Here is a 16,569-nt window from a genome sequence, read left to right on the forward strand (position 1 = left end):
GATGGGTGCCGGAAGGAGGCAGATAAATGAAGATAGTTGCTTTTTTTAAGACAGTAGGAACATGAGTAATATTTCTCCTCACAAAATGTCCACATGCCCATTAGCCCTGCAAATAGGCAAATCAGAGTCAGATTCCAAATTAGAGGTGTCAGACCTACATCTCTTATACCAGAGCCCCCACCCGGCCAGGGTGGAGGACAGGAGAGCAGGTGGGGCTGGTGACTCACGAATGGAAGACCAGCAGGAAGGTACAGGACAGGAGCACATGCAGCAGCCCCAAAGCCCAGTGCAGATAGGTCTCCTGCTGGCGAACATAGTCCCGCACCTCCACGCTCATGTGCTCGAAGTTCGAGCTGTCAAGACCCAGCATTGAAGACTGATTCTTCTCCTGGGAAGGGAACATGTGCAAACAGCCTGCTATGCTCTCGCCACACCCCACCAGCCTCTTGATAACACATTTCCACTGGTACCCTACATATTCTCCCAGGACCTCCAGGAGCTGCCCCTTCACTTGCTCACCAGCCTCTGTGACAATCTTGCTTCCCTGCACCTGCATTAATTGACACCATCTCATCCCTGACTATCCATCCACCCCCAAGCCAGACATGTACATTCCACAGGCTGGCATGATCCATTAGGGTAGTCATCTCTCACTACTCCTGCTCCACACTCAGACGTCTTTTCCCTGGGCCTCTCTCTTGTCCTTCTTCCTCCCTTGATCCTGGCCTAGACGCCTGCCTTCCTTCCCTTCTGCTCCCTATCTGCACCCTTCCCTCTTCCACACCTCAGCCTCCTACCTTAAGGTCAATATTGGCTGAAAATTCTCCAGACAGACCATAAATAGACCGGTTGACTGAGTCAAAGGTTTGCCCAAAATTGCCTTCTACAGGGATGCGTTTGTAACACCAGATCTCCATCACTGGTGGACAATGGGGCCAAGTCAGGGTCTCTTCATCCAGACGGCATCCCAGGCCTGGCTGCCCTCCCTTGAGCCTCTTCATCTAGGAGTTTCTGCCCTTGACTTTCCACAGTACCCACTCCTCCCTCCTCTACTATCCCTGGGTTCTCCCACCCAGCAACATGGCCTGCTGCTTCACTCCCATTTCTACATCTCTCCTTAACCATACTAAATACTAATCATGGCATCCAGCATTTCTAAAGCAGTTCCTTTGGGTGCCACTTCTGTTAGGACTTGGCATGCATCAGCCCATTAAGTTTCAAAACCCTTACGGGGATAAAAACTATTATTATCCTGGTCTTTCCAGTGGAGAAATGGGATGTGGAACTTAGCTGGAACCCATCTTCACTACAGGGTCGTCCATAAGGAGTGAACTCATGGACCCAGAACACCTACACTCTACACCTGCATGTGCTCCCCCTGCCATATACCTATTGTGTTTCCCCAGGATTCATCTCCTTTAATCCAGGGGCCCCCTTCCCTACCATCCTGCCACTAACCCTTGGCAATGTAACAGAAGAAGTTGAACTTCAATGGCAGGCAGAGCAGGTTGTTTATGAGTGGGATCCGGAAGTGTTTCTTGCACTGTCGATACTTTTTATCGAACCAGAGGTAGCAGCTGAATATGGCCCTATTTACCACATCTATAACAAGAAGATGGAGGTGTCTGGGATTCCCGGGTTTTGACCTAGAGCCTGGCCCCAGAGTCTGCCTCACCCCTGCCCTGCTCAGGAGTCCTCCTCACGGGTGCAACGTAGCTTGGTCTTCAGCTCATACACCATCTGTGTGGACATGTAGGGTGGGGCTCGGGAGCTTCTAAAAACCTCTGACTCTTCTATGTTCATGTTCTTGTCCTCAGATGAGTAGCCAATGTCACTCTTCATCTGGTTATCCAGTTCCTCAAAGGAGACAGTGACATTCTGAATCTCTTTATTCAATGATTTCTTGCTGCCCTGGGGTCAGGAAGGTAGGAGGGAGAAGAGACAGGAAATTACAGACTCCACTTCCCAATTTGTCTTCTGTCAATGCTCTTACCCACACCTCCAGGGGTCTAGGCCTGAGACAAAGTCTCCCACCAGTTCCCCACAGCTCACATGCTCAGTAGCCCCTCCATACTCCTCGGACCCTCAGCTTTTCCTTGGGTCTCTCTCTTCCTCCATCCTTATTGCTCAGTGGTTCCCATAACTGTGAACGTTGCCCTTCGATGCTAATCTCCCACAGCCCCATGGCCTCCCCTCCCACAATCCTCATCTCCAACATTCCCAACCTCCCATGCCCACCCCCAGCCGATAGCCCCAAATATCCCATTCTCTGATCCTCTGGGTTTCAAAAGTCAATATTCCCAATTTCCCAACATTCTAGTTCAGCTGCAGAGCTGAGCAAGTCCTGCCCATGTGGGTATCTGGAAATATGCAGGCATGCCTGTCCCTATGGTGTGTTGACCTCCTAGTTTTTTTAACACGCCAGGATCAGGAAGGGCTCTGCAATGTTTGGGGATAGTGGTACAAAATATACTAGGAGCATTCCTACTAGGAGACCATATATCGAGGGCCATGTTCCCAGACCAACCCCACTCAGTCCTGGGGATAGGGAAGCTGTACAAGGTGCTGACCACCATGCCCTTGAACACTGCCCGCAAAGGGGCTGTGGAGACACGCCAGGCGGATCGGGTGTTGTTGATCTGCAGCTCCACCGTGCAGCCCAGGGATGCTATCACCTCGTTGATGTTGGACCTTAGATTGGCCACCGGCCCTAGCAGAAGAAGCCCAATAGGTCACTTTCCTGCAGAGCCAGTCCCCTCTTAGAGCCACCCCTAACACCTTCTCCGCATGTAGATCACCTACTAGACCATAGGCCACCTTCTAGGGCTACGTAATGATGGACTTGAGCAAGTCTACGAGAGATCTCATTCAATCCTTATCTTTTCAACCCCATAAATTTAGGAGGCCAAAATGTGGAAAGATACTGTGAGAAATGCAGCAAGTTGGAACACACACACACACACACACACACACACACTCTCCTCTTTCAACAACATGATTCCCCCCCAACCCCCCACTGGATGGTCTGCCCAGCATCACTGCTTTGCATTACCAACTGGCACTTCGGGGCAGCCACTCCTCACCATTGTAAATAGCAGCCAAAGCATATCCCATGACAAAGAGTCTGCCTTCTTTGCCCAGCATCTTGGGTATCACCAGGAGACTGGCACAGCGGATGTGAGGGGAGGTCCCCCAGCCTATGGCCCCCAAGCCTATTGGGAGATCCAGAACATGGGAGATGAAGTAAGGAGATGGCCTCGAATAACATTTATCAGGCATCCACCCACCCCAGCCTTCTCCTGGATCTATTCTGCCCTCATTTCCATCTACACCTGCTCTGATAGACTTCTCAGGCCCCATTCATTCGTTTGTTTGTTCATTTATTCATTCATTCATTCATTCATTCATTCATTCATCTATCAGCCACTTATAGAGCACAGACAGCTATGTCTGTCTCAGCAAGGTCCTGCAGAGATAATAAGGGATAGATGGAAAAGTCATGATCACACGCATGTGTGTGCCTGTGAGTGTGCATGTGGGTGTCAGGATGGATGCATATTTACATTAGGTGGTGAGGGAGCAGAGAAGGCAAAGGAGATGTTGAAGAAATGGGCATTGGTGCTGACTGCTCCCTGGACATTCATGGCTCTCTGACACCCACAGTGTCAAGTCTTCAGCCTTCCCACATGGTAGCCCTTAATCATGTGTGGTGGCTGGTAGGTCACAGCAGAGGCACACATGGCCTCTGCATGGAGACAGTGAGCTCCATGAAGCTCATAATCCAGAGAGAAAGACAGACATGTAAACAAATGACTACCACAGGACAGACGTGCTCAGTGCACCAGGGAGGGGCTTATGGAGAGGGCTGTGGAGCCAAGGAGGGTGTGGGTATTTCTGCAGGGAGGGGTGGGGCTGGGAAGGCTGGACAAAGGAGATGATGTGTCAGCTGGGCCTGGGAGATGAGTAACTGTTGTTAGGAGACACAGATGGCAGTCCAGGACAAAGGAACAGCATGAGCTAGTCAGGGTACAAGACGATCCCCATGGAGATGGAGTCTCTGCCTAATGATGACCAGAGCAAACCCCAGATATTTAGACTCCCACCATTTCCATGGTCCTCCCACAGTCCCCGTGATCACTCACTGGGACTAGAGCCTACCGTTGCTATGCTAGGGTCCGACCCTGGACATGTGAAGTAAGCATCTCCCGTTGAGCTCTACCCCAAGCTCCTGGACTGAGGCTTCCCTTGTTTATCTCTTATTTTACTTCATGTGGATAAGTGGTTTTGCCTGTATATACACCATACCCACTCCTAACCCATGGAGGCCAGAAGAAGGTGTCAGACCCCTAGAACCAGAGTTATAGTTATAAGCTGCTCAGTGTGGGTGCTGGGAATAGAACCCAGGTCCTCTGGAAGAACAGCCAGTACACTTAACCACTGAGCCATCTTTGCAGTGCTGTGAATGGAAACTTTCTAACTGGTCTTCATACTTCTTCCCTCACTGCCTTCCACTTCAGTGGCCACAATGATCTTATAAAAGCATAACTCAGATCACAGCCCTTCCCTGTCTTTCTATTACACTTGGTGGATAGACTCCAAACCATTAGACATGCTTGATAGACTCTGGTGATCGGCCCCTCCCCTTTTCTCCCATGATCCCAGGCCACTGAGTCTCTTGCCCATAAGTCCACAGGGCCCTGGCCAATGCCTGTTTCTCACCAGGTCTTCACGTTATTACCCTGTGCCCTGTCAGCTGCACTCCTCCCCCATGGCTCCAGCTAGACATACAGGTTTGTGGCAGACCCTGGATGCCACCCAGCAGTTTCTTTTTTCCTTCTGCCTTCTCACTTGTTAACACAACTTGGATTTTGTTCAAGGACAATAGCCTGGTTCTACCCTGGCCCCTGGGAGTCGAGTCTGGGGTTGCCTAAAGCAATCTATGCATTACAGGGCAGCAAAAAAAACTTCTTCTGTAGTCTTGGCCTTCTGGCCGAAGACTGAAGCTGAGATAATAGCTGAAAGACAGACAGACAGACGCTGTTTTATGTCCCAGGAGATCCCTCAGCTTCACACAAAGGGAAAAACTAGCTTTTTACTTTACCCAGCCAGTTTGTAGAAGGGGAGAAGGACTGGGTCATTATACTCACCAACACTAAGTAGGTAAATAATTTTAAATACAGAGATCTGGGTCTGGTGTCACATGCCTTATCACCTCAATTACTCAAGAGGCTGAGGCAGGAGGCTAGAAAGGTCTGTAGAGCATGTTCACGGTCACCCTGATCAACTCCATGAGACTCTGTCTCAAAAAGTAAAGAGGACTGGGGAATGTAGCCCAGTTGATATAGAGCACTTGCCTGACACTCATGATGCCCTGGGTTTGATCCCCAGCACCCAAACCAAACCAACCCAACCCCAAACCTAGGTGTCATGGTGGTATATGCCTTTAATATTAACACTAAAGAGGTAGAGGCAGAAGAAACAAAAATTCAAGGCCATTCTCAGTCTGAGATATATGAGACCCTGCCCAAAAAAGGAGGAGGGGGAGAGAGGAGGTGGAGGAAGGAGAGGAGGGGTGGAGAAGGGAGAGGAGGAGGGCTGGGTATGGTGGTATATGCCTTTAAAACCAGAATTTGGGAGGCAAGCAGATCAAATCTCTGTGGGTTTGAGGCCACCTTGGTTTACATAGCTGGTTCCAGGATGGTCGCAGCTACAAGAACAATCATTTCATTAGTAAAAAATAAACCAGAAATGTGAATGTTCTGGAAATTAAAGAGGTAACATTGAGTGTCGGCAGGCCCAGGAGAACAGTCTGAGGACACCACAGGTCAAGTCCAGACCCTCTGGGGACTGTCACAGGGAGGGACCCTGCCTTGTTCCTTGTGGGCTAGATTCCAGCAGAACTGTAGCAGCTGGCCAGGTTGCTCCAGGCCCTGTCCTGTGTAGATCCCAGAGTGTGCAACTTCTCTCTAGGGGAGAGTGCAACTACAAGGTACACAGCAAGTCCTGAGGCTTTCCATCCACAAGGACAGTCTGCTAGGGGCTGGGGTGGAGCGCATCTCAAAGGAGGAGCCTATGCCTGGCTCACAGAAGCTACGGGGATCCATCTGAGTCCCCCCCCCAAAAGAGCCTGCCATGCCAAGGGCACTGGTGAAGAATTGTAACAGCATTGGTGTCTTAAGACTCTGGCCCTCTCCCCATCATTAAAGAAAGAAAGAAAGAAAGAAAGAAAGAAAGAAAGAAAGAAAGAAAGAAAGAAAGAAGGAAAGAAAGAAAGAGAGAAAGGAAGGAAGGAAGGAAGATTTTGTCCTTTTTCCTCTAATTCTTCCTCTCCCCTTTCTGACATCAGAAAGAAGGCCTGTAACTCTAGCACTTGCTAGCTGAGGACAAGGAGGAGCAGGAGTTTGAAGTCTAACCTAGGCTACCTGAGACCTTGTCTAGGGGGGGAAAGGGTGCAGGGTAATGTGGTGAGCTGAGTGGGGGTTGGAAGGAGAGGCCAGAGGGAGTGGTGTAGCTACTGATAAACTGCCCTTGCTCCAATAAATGGCTTCCTACCCATATTTGCTCAAAGAATTCTAATTAAACACAGAACGAAGCCATGGAAAGGGGAGGAGGACTCATTGGGCAGAAAGGTTTCACAGGCAGGGCAGGGTGAGGGAAGGGAAAGTGGGGTTAAAAAGTCTAAAATTCACTGCAGTGTGTAGTAGTGCATGCCATTACTCCAAGCACTCAGAGGGCAGAGGTAGGTGGATCTCTGTTAGTTCCAGGCCAGCCTGGTCTACAGAGTGAGTACCAGGACAGCCAGGGCTACACAGAGAAACCCTGCTTGGAAAAGCAAAAAAAAAAAAAAAAGGTGGGGGGGAGTGCGGGGACTAAATTCATTCTATGCATGTATGAAACTGTCAGAGATGCTTCAAAGGGAGGCAGGAGCAAAGCTACACTAGAAAGAGAAAGAGGGGAGAAAGGAGTGGAAGAGAAGCCACACCCCCTTTTCACTGCAGAACCCAGGGCTAAGGGGCAGACAGAGGTGGGGGCAGTTTGGAGCAGCAAGGAGAGGTGACATTTTAGAATCATGGGAGCCTGAAGTCCCGATGTGGAGTAGACATGACCCTTTAACTCCTTAAGATAAGGCCTAACTAGTCAGCACACTTGGGACTTGTGCACGTGTGAGCGAAAGGTTGTCCACAGAACAGGAACACAGAGGTCAGACAAGAAAACACCCTGCTGTAGCCTTGGCCTCATGGCCAAAGACTCAACATGTTCAATAAGCTAGTGACATTAACTCCATGCCCCTGGGTTGGGACAGATTTAGGGAAGGGCATCAGTTGCTGTAAAAAGAGATGTGAAGTGCTTCCTGGCAAGTTTTCCTGGTTCCTGAACAGGGGCAGGAGAGACATGTTTCTCCTCTGGTCTATGAGATGAATGCACGGAGATGTGATACCTGGAGTTGTGGCAGGTATTTTGTAACCTAAAAACCTCTAGCTAGGGTCATTACTTAGCAACCCAGACTGGCCTGGAACATACTGTGTTGGCCAGGTAATCTTGAACTCATAGCAATCCTCCTGGTGGTCATAAGGCCTTATAAGTTTTGGGGTTAGGTGTGAACCACCATACCCAGATATATCTGATTTTTTTATTTTGATTTTTCGAGACAGATTTTTATTTTGATTTTTCTCTGGGTAGTTATGGTTGGTGGTCTTGGAACTAGCTCTATAGACCAGGGTGGCCTGTAATTCACAGAGTTTTTTGATTTTTGGATTTTTTTCTTTTTAAATGTAAACTCAAAAAAATGTCTGGTGCTTGTCAATTTTGTTTACTTCTGAATCTCAAAGAAGGAAGGAAGGATGGAACAAATGAATGAACAAATGAACTGGGTTACTTAAGAATAAAAAGTGTGCTGCAGGGCTCAACAGAGCAGGTTATAAGCTGCAGAATTTGGCCTATGTTGTGTGGGCAGTGGACTCCTGGACTTGCTGAAGGCAGGGGTTGGGAGCCTTTCTCTTGAGCTTCCTGTCCTTTTTTTCTAATGTGTAAGAGGAGGCTAAAGCTGTGGACTTTGGGGCACAGAAGGAGCAAGCCCCAGGTTCCTTTAGGCCCCCAATGCCCACCCTTTACCAATTACTAACTTGTCAAGCCATACAACGCCACCACCTTCTGCTCCTCATAAATGTTCATGGGGTTCACCAAGAGCTGAAAGAGACCTGAAAGAACAGGGTGAAGCCAAAAGTCAATGGACAGTCCCAGTCCTGCCCCAGCCCTGCCCCAACCCTGCCCTTCTGCTCCCATACTTGCCTATGGCCAGGAGCCCACCAGTGCCTGCTCCTAGCAGGAAAGCAGTTGCTGGAAACTCCCCTGGCTGGCGCCACAGAAACCGATTCCAGGAAACTGGAAGACCCCAGTGTAGGAGCCCCTGTATGACTGAAGTGGGGGCAGCTCAGCTCAGAACCTCTTCTTCTGGCTGAGTGAGGTTCACTAAGGTTAATGCTTTGTTTTTATTTATGAGTGTATGTGTGCCTGAGTTTATGTGCAGTATGTGCATGCCAGTGGTCAAAGGGTATTGGATCCCCTGGAGCTACAATCACAGGCAGGTGTACACTGCTTGATGTGAGTGTTGGATCAAATCCTCTGGGAGAGTAGTAAATATTCTTAACCATTGAGCCATCTCTCCAGCCCTCAAAGTTTGGGGGTCTTGAAACCCTCCCCACCCAAATTATTTACTTAGTTTATGTATATGCGTGTTCTGTCTGCATGTATGCTCAGAGACGGCATAAGATTTCATATTTTATATAGGGTGGTGAGCCCCTGTGAGGGTGCTGGGAGCTGAACTCAGGACCTCTGGAAATGCAGCCAGTGCTCTTAACCACTGGGCCATCTCTCCAGCCTCAAGCTTTGAGATTTTGAGAGGATCAGACTCTGGGGAATCCTGGTGGTGGGGACGTGGAACACACTAGAAAGAGGGATCCTGAGGAATAAGGCCAGAGTGGAGGAGAAGAGAAGAGGGCTGGACTGAGGGAGGACAGGAGGGATAGAGGTGGATGGCAGAGGAGAGAGGACAAGAGGAGTCTGGGGGATGCTGGAAATAGGTGAGCATCTGAGGGCTGTCTCACTGGTGTGGGGCCGGGGCGGCTTCCTTTGTTGCCTTCCTGCTTGGTCCTGACGCTGTGTGAGGTCCAGCAGCCTCTTCTTGAGAACCTCTTTTATCCCGGAAATCTTTTCAAAGATTCCCAGGCTGTGAAGTGTCGATGAGAGGAACGCCATACCACCTGTGTCCTTTGCTTCACATATAGCCCACAACTGGCCTGTGTCCTTCCATTCCTCAGCTCCGGGAGCCCTCAGAACATCTGGGTAGTGGGGTTCTGAGACACGCCCATAGTACAAGCCTCCTGCAGAACCTTAGAACAGGATGAAGAATTCCAGGTCCATAGAAACTGAAGAATCTCAAGGCCTTTTCTGGAGACACACTGGCATTGGGTCCTAGCAGACATGGTCAAAACTGACCATGGAGGAGGGATCCAGCACAGCACGGGCTGTGGTCCGAAGTACCTTTGGCTTCACAGTGGGTTTGTCCTTGGCCACAGCCTATGGGCTCCTAGAACTTCTAGGGGAAGGACGCAGCCCCTTTGGCTGCCTGGTGACCACAGTCACTTTCGCTGCCTTTCTTAGCATAGGCATGGGGTTCTCCCGCCAGGTCCGCGTCTCGGTCTTCCTGCTGCTTCCACAGGCCTTCTCCAGTGAGCCTGGGAGCAGGGCAGGGTTGGCCTGGGGTAGGGAGGGAAGTATTGTAAAAACTCCTATTAAGGACTAATGGTTGTCTCAGGGCGGGGGTTGGGGTTGCGGGTGGAGGCCCTGGTCTGTAACTGAGCTGTCTCCACAGAGCAGAGCCGGTTGCTGCTGTTGGTGGCTGCCTTTGGGCTGGTGCTTCAAGGGCCTTGTGCGAACACCCTGAAAAACTTCACCCGGGCAAGTGAAGCTGTGGCCTGTGGGGCAGAGCTGGCACTGAACCAGACAGCTGAAATGCTGGAGAGGGTCAAGCAGCCCCTTGTCAGTAAGGCCCACCCCCAGCCTACCACCGCCTCCCATTCTGCTGGGTCTTCTGCCCTTCGGCTTAATTGCTTTCTGCTGGAACTGTGTCCTACCCTAAGAAAAATCCTCATCCCTTGCCCTCCAGCCTCCTCCTCAACCCGGTCATTTTCACAGCCCAGCACCCAGGCTCCCCCATGGCTCTGATAGCCCGCTTTTATTCCCTCTCCCCAAGGAAATGGTGAGAATCAGCTCCTGCAGGAAGACACCTACAACAGTCTTACCCTTTGTCCCTCAGGTGCTCTATCTAAGATTAAAGCTCTTGCCCAGAAGGCCAAAGTGGTGGCTGACCGGATACGCAAGTTCATCCGGTCCATCATAGATGGCGTGAAGCATATAGGTAGGTGTGTTGCATATTTGGTTTGGAAGTTCAAAATGCCCCCAACCTCCTTATCCTAATCCCTTTCCAGGCCTGCTCAGGTCTCACTACATACAGCATATCTGACCCCTGACCAGTTCTGGGGGGTTGGTTGGTGTTACCCGTTACTGAAATTGATAGAGAATGGCCCTCCAGGGAGGGGGGCGTCCACCATGGCTTGGCTTGTGGCTTTACCCTGGGTTTGTCCTTGGCCACAGCCAGGAGTCTGCAGAATGTGTGGTACTGGCTTCTTCATATTGGTGACGTGTGCAACTCCGAGCTGGGGAACCCTTACATAAAATGCACTCAAGTGTTTGATCGTGCCATGAAACGCTGTACGAAGGTCGTGTCGGGATTCCCTCAACTGTGTTATACGCTCATTCCCTACAAATTGACTGTCTGTGGACTTGCCAGCTGTGAGAAAGCTGGGGTCCCCTGCAGGAAAGGGGGAGAGGGGTGTGAGAAAGCTGGGGTCCCCTGCAGGAAAGGGGGAGGGGGGAGGGGGTGTGAGAATACAGGATCCGTCAGAGAGTGGGCACAGGAGGTTATATAAGGGGTGTTGAGTGTGGGGCTCATAAGGATTCTGGGGTTAGGGAGGGAAAGGTGGGAAGGAAGGAAGGACCAATGCTAAGAATAAGAAAGCACAGTAGAGAAGACCAAAAACCGTTAGCAAGTGCAGAGATTGATGGAAAAGGCAGAAAGTCCAGACAGCCCTGTGAGAGGAAGTTTTCAGGGGTGGCCAGGCCAGCTGTATCTCTGCTCCTCCCAACCCTGAGCTCCTGCCTCTCAGTGATCCAGAAGTTCTGCGTCTTGCCTTTGTACCTCCAACAGTTCCTGCGAAGTACCATCCGCACCCGTGAGTGACCCCCCCCGCCCCCCTGCTACCAGTGTTCTCCTCGTCTTACTGCGGCCACTGGCACTGAAGTCTTCTGGTCCATCCCTATGTGAGAATGCAAGAGCAGGAAGGAACTTTGCAGGGTCCACCCAGACTAATGTCTAAGTTGAGCTGATTGAGAAACTGAGGCCCAGTGGGTGGGGGAAGTGCCTTATCAAAGCCAGACTTCAGTGCAGAATCTGGGAGGAGCAGGGCCTCCCCACCCAAGCGTAGGTCACGTGAGCTGGGAGGAACCAGAGCGTAGGTCGTGGCTCACTCGTGATGAAGCAGAAGCCTTAGGCCAAGGCTAGTGCTGTGTGTCTGGAAGGTGTCACTGTTTCCTAGAGAAGGTCTGGGCCTTGGGAGCTCTGGCCAGTTTGTGGGTCTGCAACTGCAGAGCCTGGACACCCCACACCCCACACCCCTCTGTCCTCCTAACCACGGTCTCGGCTCATGTCCCCTCTGACCTCACCGGTCCCAGCTGTGATAAAGCTGCTTGGTAAGCTACGTCGTGAGTTTGAGTTCAACATGACAGCCACCCACTACTTCTCTGTGGACTTCAATTCCTCTCGGAGCCTGTCCCAGGTGGCTTTGGACATACAGGAGGCTGTCAGCATGAAGTTGTACACTGCCAGGGAGGCCTTGTCTTTGATGGGCTACACCATGCCTCTGTTCTTTGGACTTCTCTACATCCAGTGAGGGTCAACCAAGGGCCTCTGGGAGAGATGGGCTGTGGGGCTGGCCATCCATGGCATCTTGCGGGTGAGGGGAAGGAAACTGGCAGGAAAGCATAGCCTAGAGTACCTGGAGGTCTGGTAAAGAGAGCCAAGAAATCCCATATGCGCTTCCCCTCAGAGGCCTCCGTTATCGGTACCATTACCTGAACTCGGACATTTTCGACAACGTCTATATCACCAGGCGCTTCCTGGACATGGAGGCAATACGCTCGCTGGCAGGGATGCCTACAGTTCTGCCACTCACTTCTCACGAGGCCGCACAGTACATCCAGCCAGGTGAGGGTGCTGAGGATAGAAAGGAGGAGCTCTGGAGCAGCCTGGGCCTTCCTCAGCCCTACAGATCTGACTGTTTTGGAGCATACTGGGCCAGAGGGAGGAGAGATGGCTTCATGCTGAGATGGAGGGAGACACAGGGAAAAACACAGAGCAGTGATGTGCGGTTGGGAAGGCTTCCTGAGGTGAAGGCAGGAGGGGTGGACGTCCTAATGGGGAAAGGAAGACTGCCTAGGAGGTAGGAGTCAAGCAAGCACAGAGGGGGTCCAAGGGATGAGACATTGATCCCAGGTAAAGCTGCAAGGCTTTTCCATATAACCATCAAGCCCCAACCCCTGAAGAGTGCTCCCCAGCTTTCCATGGTCCTCACATGGTCTTTCCATTTTGTCTTCTGAGTGAGTAATTAAATTAAACTGAACTTGATTAGAGCAGGCACCTGCCAAGAGCTGGGATGTGTGGGCAGGAGAATTGGGGAACACACTTCTGACTATCTACTCCTTCAGGCTCCTTGTTCCTGAGCCAGTGGGAACGGATTTTTTATATCATGGAGTTTGTTAACCTCATCCGCCATCTCCTCATCGTGCTGTTCCTGGTCTTTCTGGACTATGGCGTCTTCTGGCTACTGGATCTGGCCCGGTACCACCTCCAGGGCGAGATTGTAGCCCGCAGTGAGTGCCCCACCTGTTCTGTGTCCACTCATCCCATGCATTCTCTTCGTCCTGGCTCCTTCTCCTGGGGGGATCCCTGGAATCTTCATGTCACTGCCACCCATTCTTCCAACCTCTGCCTCCTGTCTGGGTCAAGGATAGAGCATAACAGAATAGCACAAGCTCTAAGTCGAACTACCCTGGGTTCAAATCTCAGCCCTGTCCTTTGTCAGAATGTGATTTTTAAGTAATTTACTGGGGAGCAGGAGATAGAGCCCCAGCACAGCTCAGTACCCCAGGTTCAACCCCAGCACACGCATCCACAGACAAAGGACAAATTGCTTAACCTCTCAGAGCTTCAGTTTGCTCATCTGAACAACAGAGTGGTGGCTGCTGACTGGGTTACTGTAAGGAGTCAGACTACTTTTGTTTAGCACCTTCATGACCCATGGTTGAGACCAAGTCACAAGCCAAGGGATATAATTAACCTGGATCTGTATATCAGGACATAAAGAACAGAAGAAAGAAAGAAAAGAAAGAAAGAAAGACAAACTAACCCAAAGACAAGGTGTTTCAGTGAGTAAAACACTTGTGATCGAGGCTCAACCTGAGTTCAATACTCAAAACCTTTGAAAATGTGGAAAGAGGGGCTGGCGAGATGGCTCAGCAGCTAAGAGCACTGACTGCTCTTCCGAAGGTCCTGAGTTCAAATCCTAGCAACCACATGGTGGCTCACAACCATCCGTAATGAGATCTGATGCCCTCTCCTGGAGTGTCTGAAGACAGCTACAGTGTACTTACATATAATAAATAAATAAATCTTAAAAAAAAAAAAAGAATGAAAATGTGGAAAGAGAGAACTGACCCCACAGAATCATCCTCTAACTTCCACACCTGTGCTGTGGTACATATGCTCCCTTAGCCACACACGCACACACACACACACACACACACACAAGCATGCACACACATATGCACATGTGTGTACACACATAAACATACACACATGCACACAATGCACACAGATGTACACATATAAACACACACATGCACATGCACACACAAATGCACACATGCACAAGTACACACACATACACACATGCATACATACACACACAAACATGCATACACACATACACACGTGTGCACAGACGCATACACACATATACTTATGCATGCATGCACACATGCATGCACATGCACTAATAACAAATGAATAAACAACAAAAAAAAGGAAAATTGAAACTCAGTACAAAAGTAAGCCACAACAATAAACCTGATAAGCCTGAGTGTGGTGGTCCTGACCTGTAATCCCAGCGCTTCGGGGGCTGAGGCAGTACAGTAGGATTGAGTGATGAGGCTACATAGTGAGACCCTGTCTCTAAAACCAGAAGAAAAAATTGTCCGCTTTTAGCCAACATTTCAATGGTTCTGGGATGGTCATAAAGGTTATAGTAGTGTCAGCCAGCTGGATTGTGGTGTTAGGACAGAGGCTGGACCTTAGGGTACCTTGAGGAGTACTTATGCAGGGATGAGGGATCAGAGATGAGTGTGTGAGTTATGCCTATGATCTTCCTGGCTCTACTTTCCACCACGTGGAAGGTGGCAGAGATTGGGCCCTTACCTCGAGTGTCTGTCTCTTACAATATCTTTGTGCCAGGCCCTGTGGTATCGTCTATATCGGTGGAAGGGTCTGGCTATTCAGGGAATATTTACCGTGACCTGGCGTCAGCTTTTGATGTTCTGCAACAAGGCAACGTCAGTATATTGTCCAAGCGCTGCGTCCTTCATCCCTCAGAACCAGATACTAACGGTTACGTCATTATCGGTATTTACCTCACTAAGAGTGAAGAGGGGATGAGGGGAGCACATGGACCAGGAGTGTGGCTAGTGCCTTGGGTAGTGGGTAGTGCTCACTGTGTGCTGTGCTCCCAGGTACCATGTACGGTCTGTGCTTCTTCGTCACTCTGTTTGGCAGCTATGTCAGCAGGCTGCGGCGTGTCATCTGTGCCTCCTATTACCCCTCCAGGGAACAGGTGAGGGGGCCATATCCAGTAACTCTCTGCTATGGCCCTGATGCTAAATTGGTGGCTATCTGTCTTGGCTTTGAGGATATTGAAGTCCTTGGCAGCTCTAGTCTCTAGTCCTCTACCAGAGCTCAGAGCAAAGACCAGGCCCTTGAGTTCTCAGGCCCTCCAGTGGAGCCAGGAGGAACCATAGCCTTTGAACCAGGGCTTCCTGAGGTTCATGCCTCTCCAAGGCTTTGCTAAAACCATAGTAGTAGGGCAGTGTGACACACTTGGGTGTGCTGTATGAGGGTTGCTGTGCAGGGACTCCAAAATGAAGTACATAGTCTGGTTAGGCTGCCAGACAGGCATTTAAATTATTATTATTGGTCTTTATTTTATGTGCATTGGTGTTTTGTCTGCATGTGTATCTGTGTGAAGTGGTCAGGATTCCTGGAGCTGGAGTTACAGAAATGAGCTGCCATGTAGGTGCTGGGAATGGAACCTGGGTCCTCTGGAAGAGCAGCCAGTGTTCTTAAGTACTGAGCCATTGCTCCAGCCCACCACCCCACCATTTAAAAGAGATTCTTCTACTTTTTTTTTTTTTTTTTCAAGTCAGGGTTTCTTTGTGTAGCCCTGGCTGTCCTGGAACTCACTCTGTAGACCAGGTTAGCCTCGAATTCAGAAATCTGCCTGCCTCTGCCTCCCAAGTGCTGGGATCAAGTGCATGTGCCACCATTGCCTGGCGATTCTTTAACTTTTTAAGGTTTTAATTAGGTATATATATTTTTTTTCCTGTGTGAGTGTATTCCACGTGTTTGTGGGTGCCTACAGAGGCCAGAGGTGTTGGGTCCTCTAGAACTGGAGTCACAGCCTATTGTGAACTTACTAATATGGGTTCTGGGGAAACTGGGGGTCACTTGTTCCCATTCCTGGTCCAACCCCCATCCCCCCAGGAAAGGATCACACACCTCTACAATTTGCTTCTGAGTCGTCGGAGCAACGTAATGGCTACAGTGCAACGATCAGTGAATCGAAGGGCAAATGACCAGACAAAGGACCAGGGCCCGATGACTATCCTCCAGGTGCTAGCCACCCGGTGAGTCTATTGTACTTCCCTATAGGCACAGGTGGCAATAGACAGAAAAAGAGGAGAGGCCAGAATGGGTTGTTGTGCTTCTCAAGGACAAGAAGTTTGGTTGAAGAAGGTATCAATCCATAACTTTCATGTCCTGGAGGGAGAATTAAGGACCAGAGGGGTTTTTGTTTGTCTGTTTTGTTTTGTTTGTTTGTTTTCAAGACAGGGTTTCTCTGTATAGCCTTGGCTTCCCTGGTACTCACTTTGTAGACCAGGCTGGCCTCAAACTCAGAAATCTGCCTCTGCCTCCCAAGTGCTGGGATTAAAGGCGTGCGCCACCACTGCCTGGCTGTTTTTTGTTTTTTAATTATTTTTTTTAGATTTATTTATTTATATGAACACACTGTAACTGACTACAGACACACCAGAAGACGGCATCAGATCCCATTGTAGATGGTTGTGAGCCATCATGTGGTTGCTGTGAATTGAACTCAGGACCTCTGGAAGAGCAGTCAGTGC

General features: G+C 50.0%; 2 protein-coding genes across 6 annotated transcripts in view; one reads left to right on the forward strand and one right to left on the reverse strand.

Annotated features, from left to right (window-relative positions):
• Window positions 1-9,350, reverse strand: part of Dcst1 (DC-STAMP domain containing 1) — a 15,385-nt gene extending 6,035 nt beyond the window's left edge. Inside the window, exons 1-9 of the mRNA XM_031374505.1 lie at window positions 9,105-9,350; window positions 8,290-8,415; window positions 8,124-8,198; window positions 3,084-3,212; window positions 2,571-2,710; window positions 1,704-1,911; window positions 1,459-1,602; window positions 798-919; window positions 228-388 (exon numbers count right to left, since the gene is read on the reverse strand). Coding sequence (XP_031230365.1) covers window positions 228-388; window positions 798-919; window positions 1,459-1,602; window positions 1,704-1,911; window positions 2,571-2,710; window positions 3,084-3,212; window positions 8,124-8,198; window positions 8,290-8,415; window positions 9,105-9,255 — 1,256 coding nt within the window. The 5' untranslated portion in view covers window positions 9,256-9,350. The remainder of the gene's footprint in view (window positions 1-227; window positions 389-797; window positions 920-1,458; window positions 1,603-1,703; window positions 1,912-2,570; window positions 2,711-3,083; window positions 3,213-8,123; window positions 8,199-8,289; window positions 8,416-9,104) is intronic.
• Window positions 9,351-9,419: 69 nt separating this feature from the next.
• The window catches only part of Dcst2 (DC-STAMP domain containing 2), a 13,475-nt gene continuing 6,325 nt past the window's right edge, over window positions 9,420-16,569 (forward strand). The window contains exons 1-11 of one of the 5 annotated variants that reach the window (XM_031374504.1): window positions 9,420-9,728; window positions 9,872-10,042; window positions 10,316-10,417; window positions 10,654-10,851; window positions 11,226-11,291; window positions 11,791-12,004; window positions 12,165-12,322; window positions 12,823-12,987; window positions 14,627-14,794; window positions 14,902-15,002; window positions 15,929-16,071. In XM_031374504.1, coding sequence (XP_031230364.1) covers window positions 9,497-9,728; window positions 9,872-10,042; window positions 10,316-10,417; window positions 10,654-10,851; window positions 11,226-11,291; window positions 11,791-12,004; window positions 12,165-12,322; window positions 12,823-12,987; window positions 14,627-14,794; window positions 14,902-15,002; window positions 15,929-16,071 — 1,718 coding nt within the window. In that variant the 5' untranslated portion in view covers window positions 9,420-9,496. The remainder of the gene's footprint in view (window positions 9,729-9,871; window positions 10,043-10,315; window positions 10,418-10,653; window positions 10,852-11,225; window positions 11,292-11,790; window positions 12,005-12,164; window positions 12,323-12,822; window positions 12,988-14,626; window positions 14,795-14,901; window positions 15,003-15,928; window positions 16,072-16,569) is intronic. The other 4 variants (XM_031374502.1, XM_031374500.1, XM_031374501.1 and 1 more) reach the window with 4 other exon arrangements.

Source organism: Mastomys coucha, unplaced genomic scaffold (assembly GCF_008632895.1).
Source record: "Mastomys coucha isolate ucsf_1 unplaced genomic scaffold, UCSF_Mcou_1 pScaffold16, whole genome shotgun sequence".
Taxonomy (NCBI): Eukaryota; Metazoa; Chordata; class Mammalia; order Rodentia; family Muridae; genus Mastomys; species Mastomys coucha.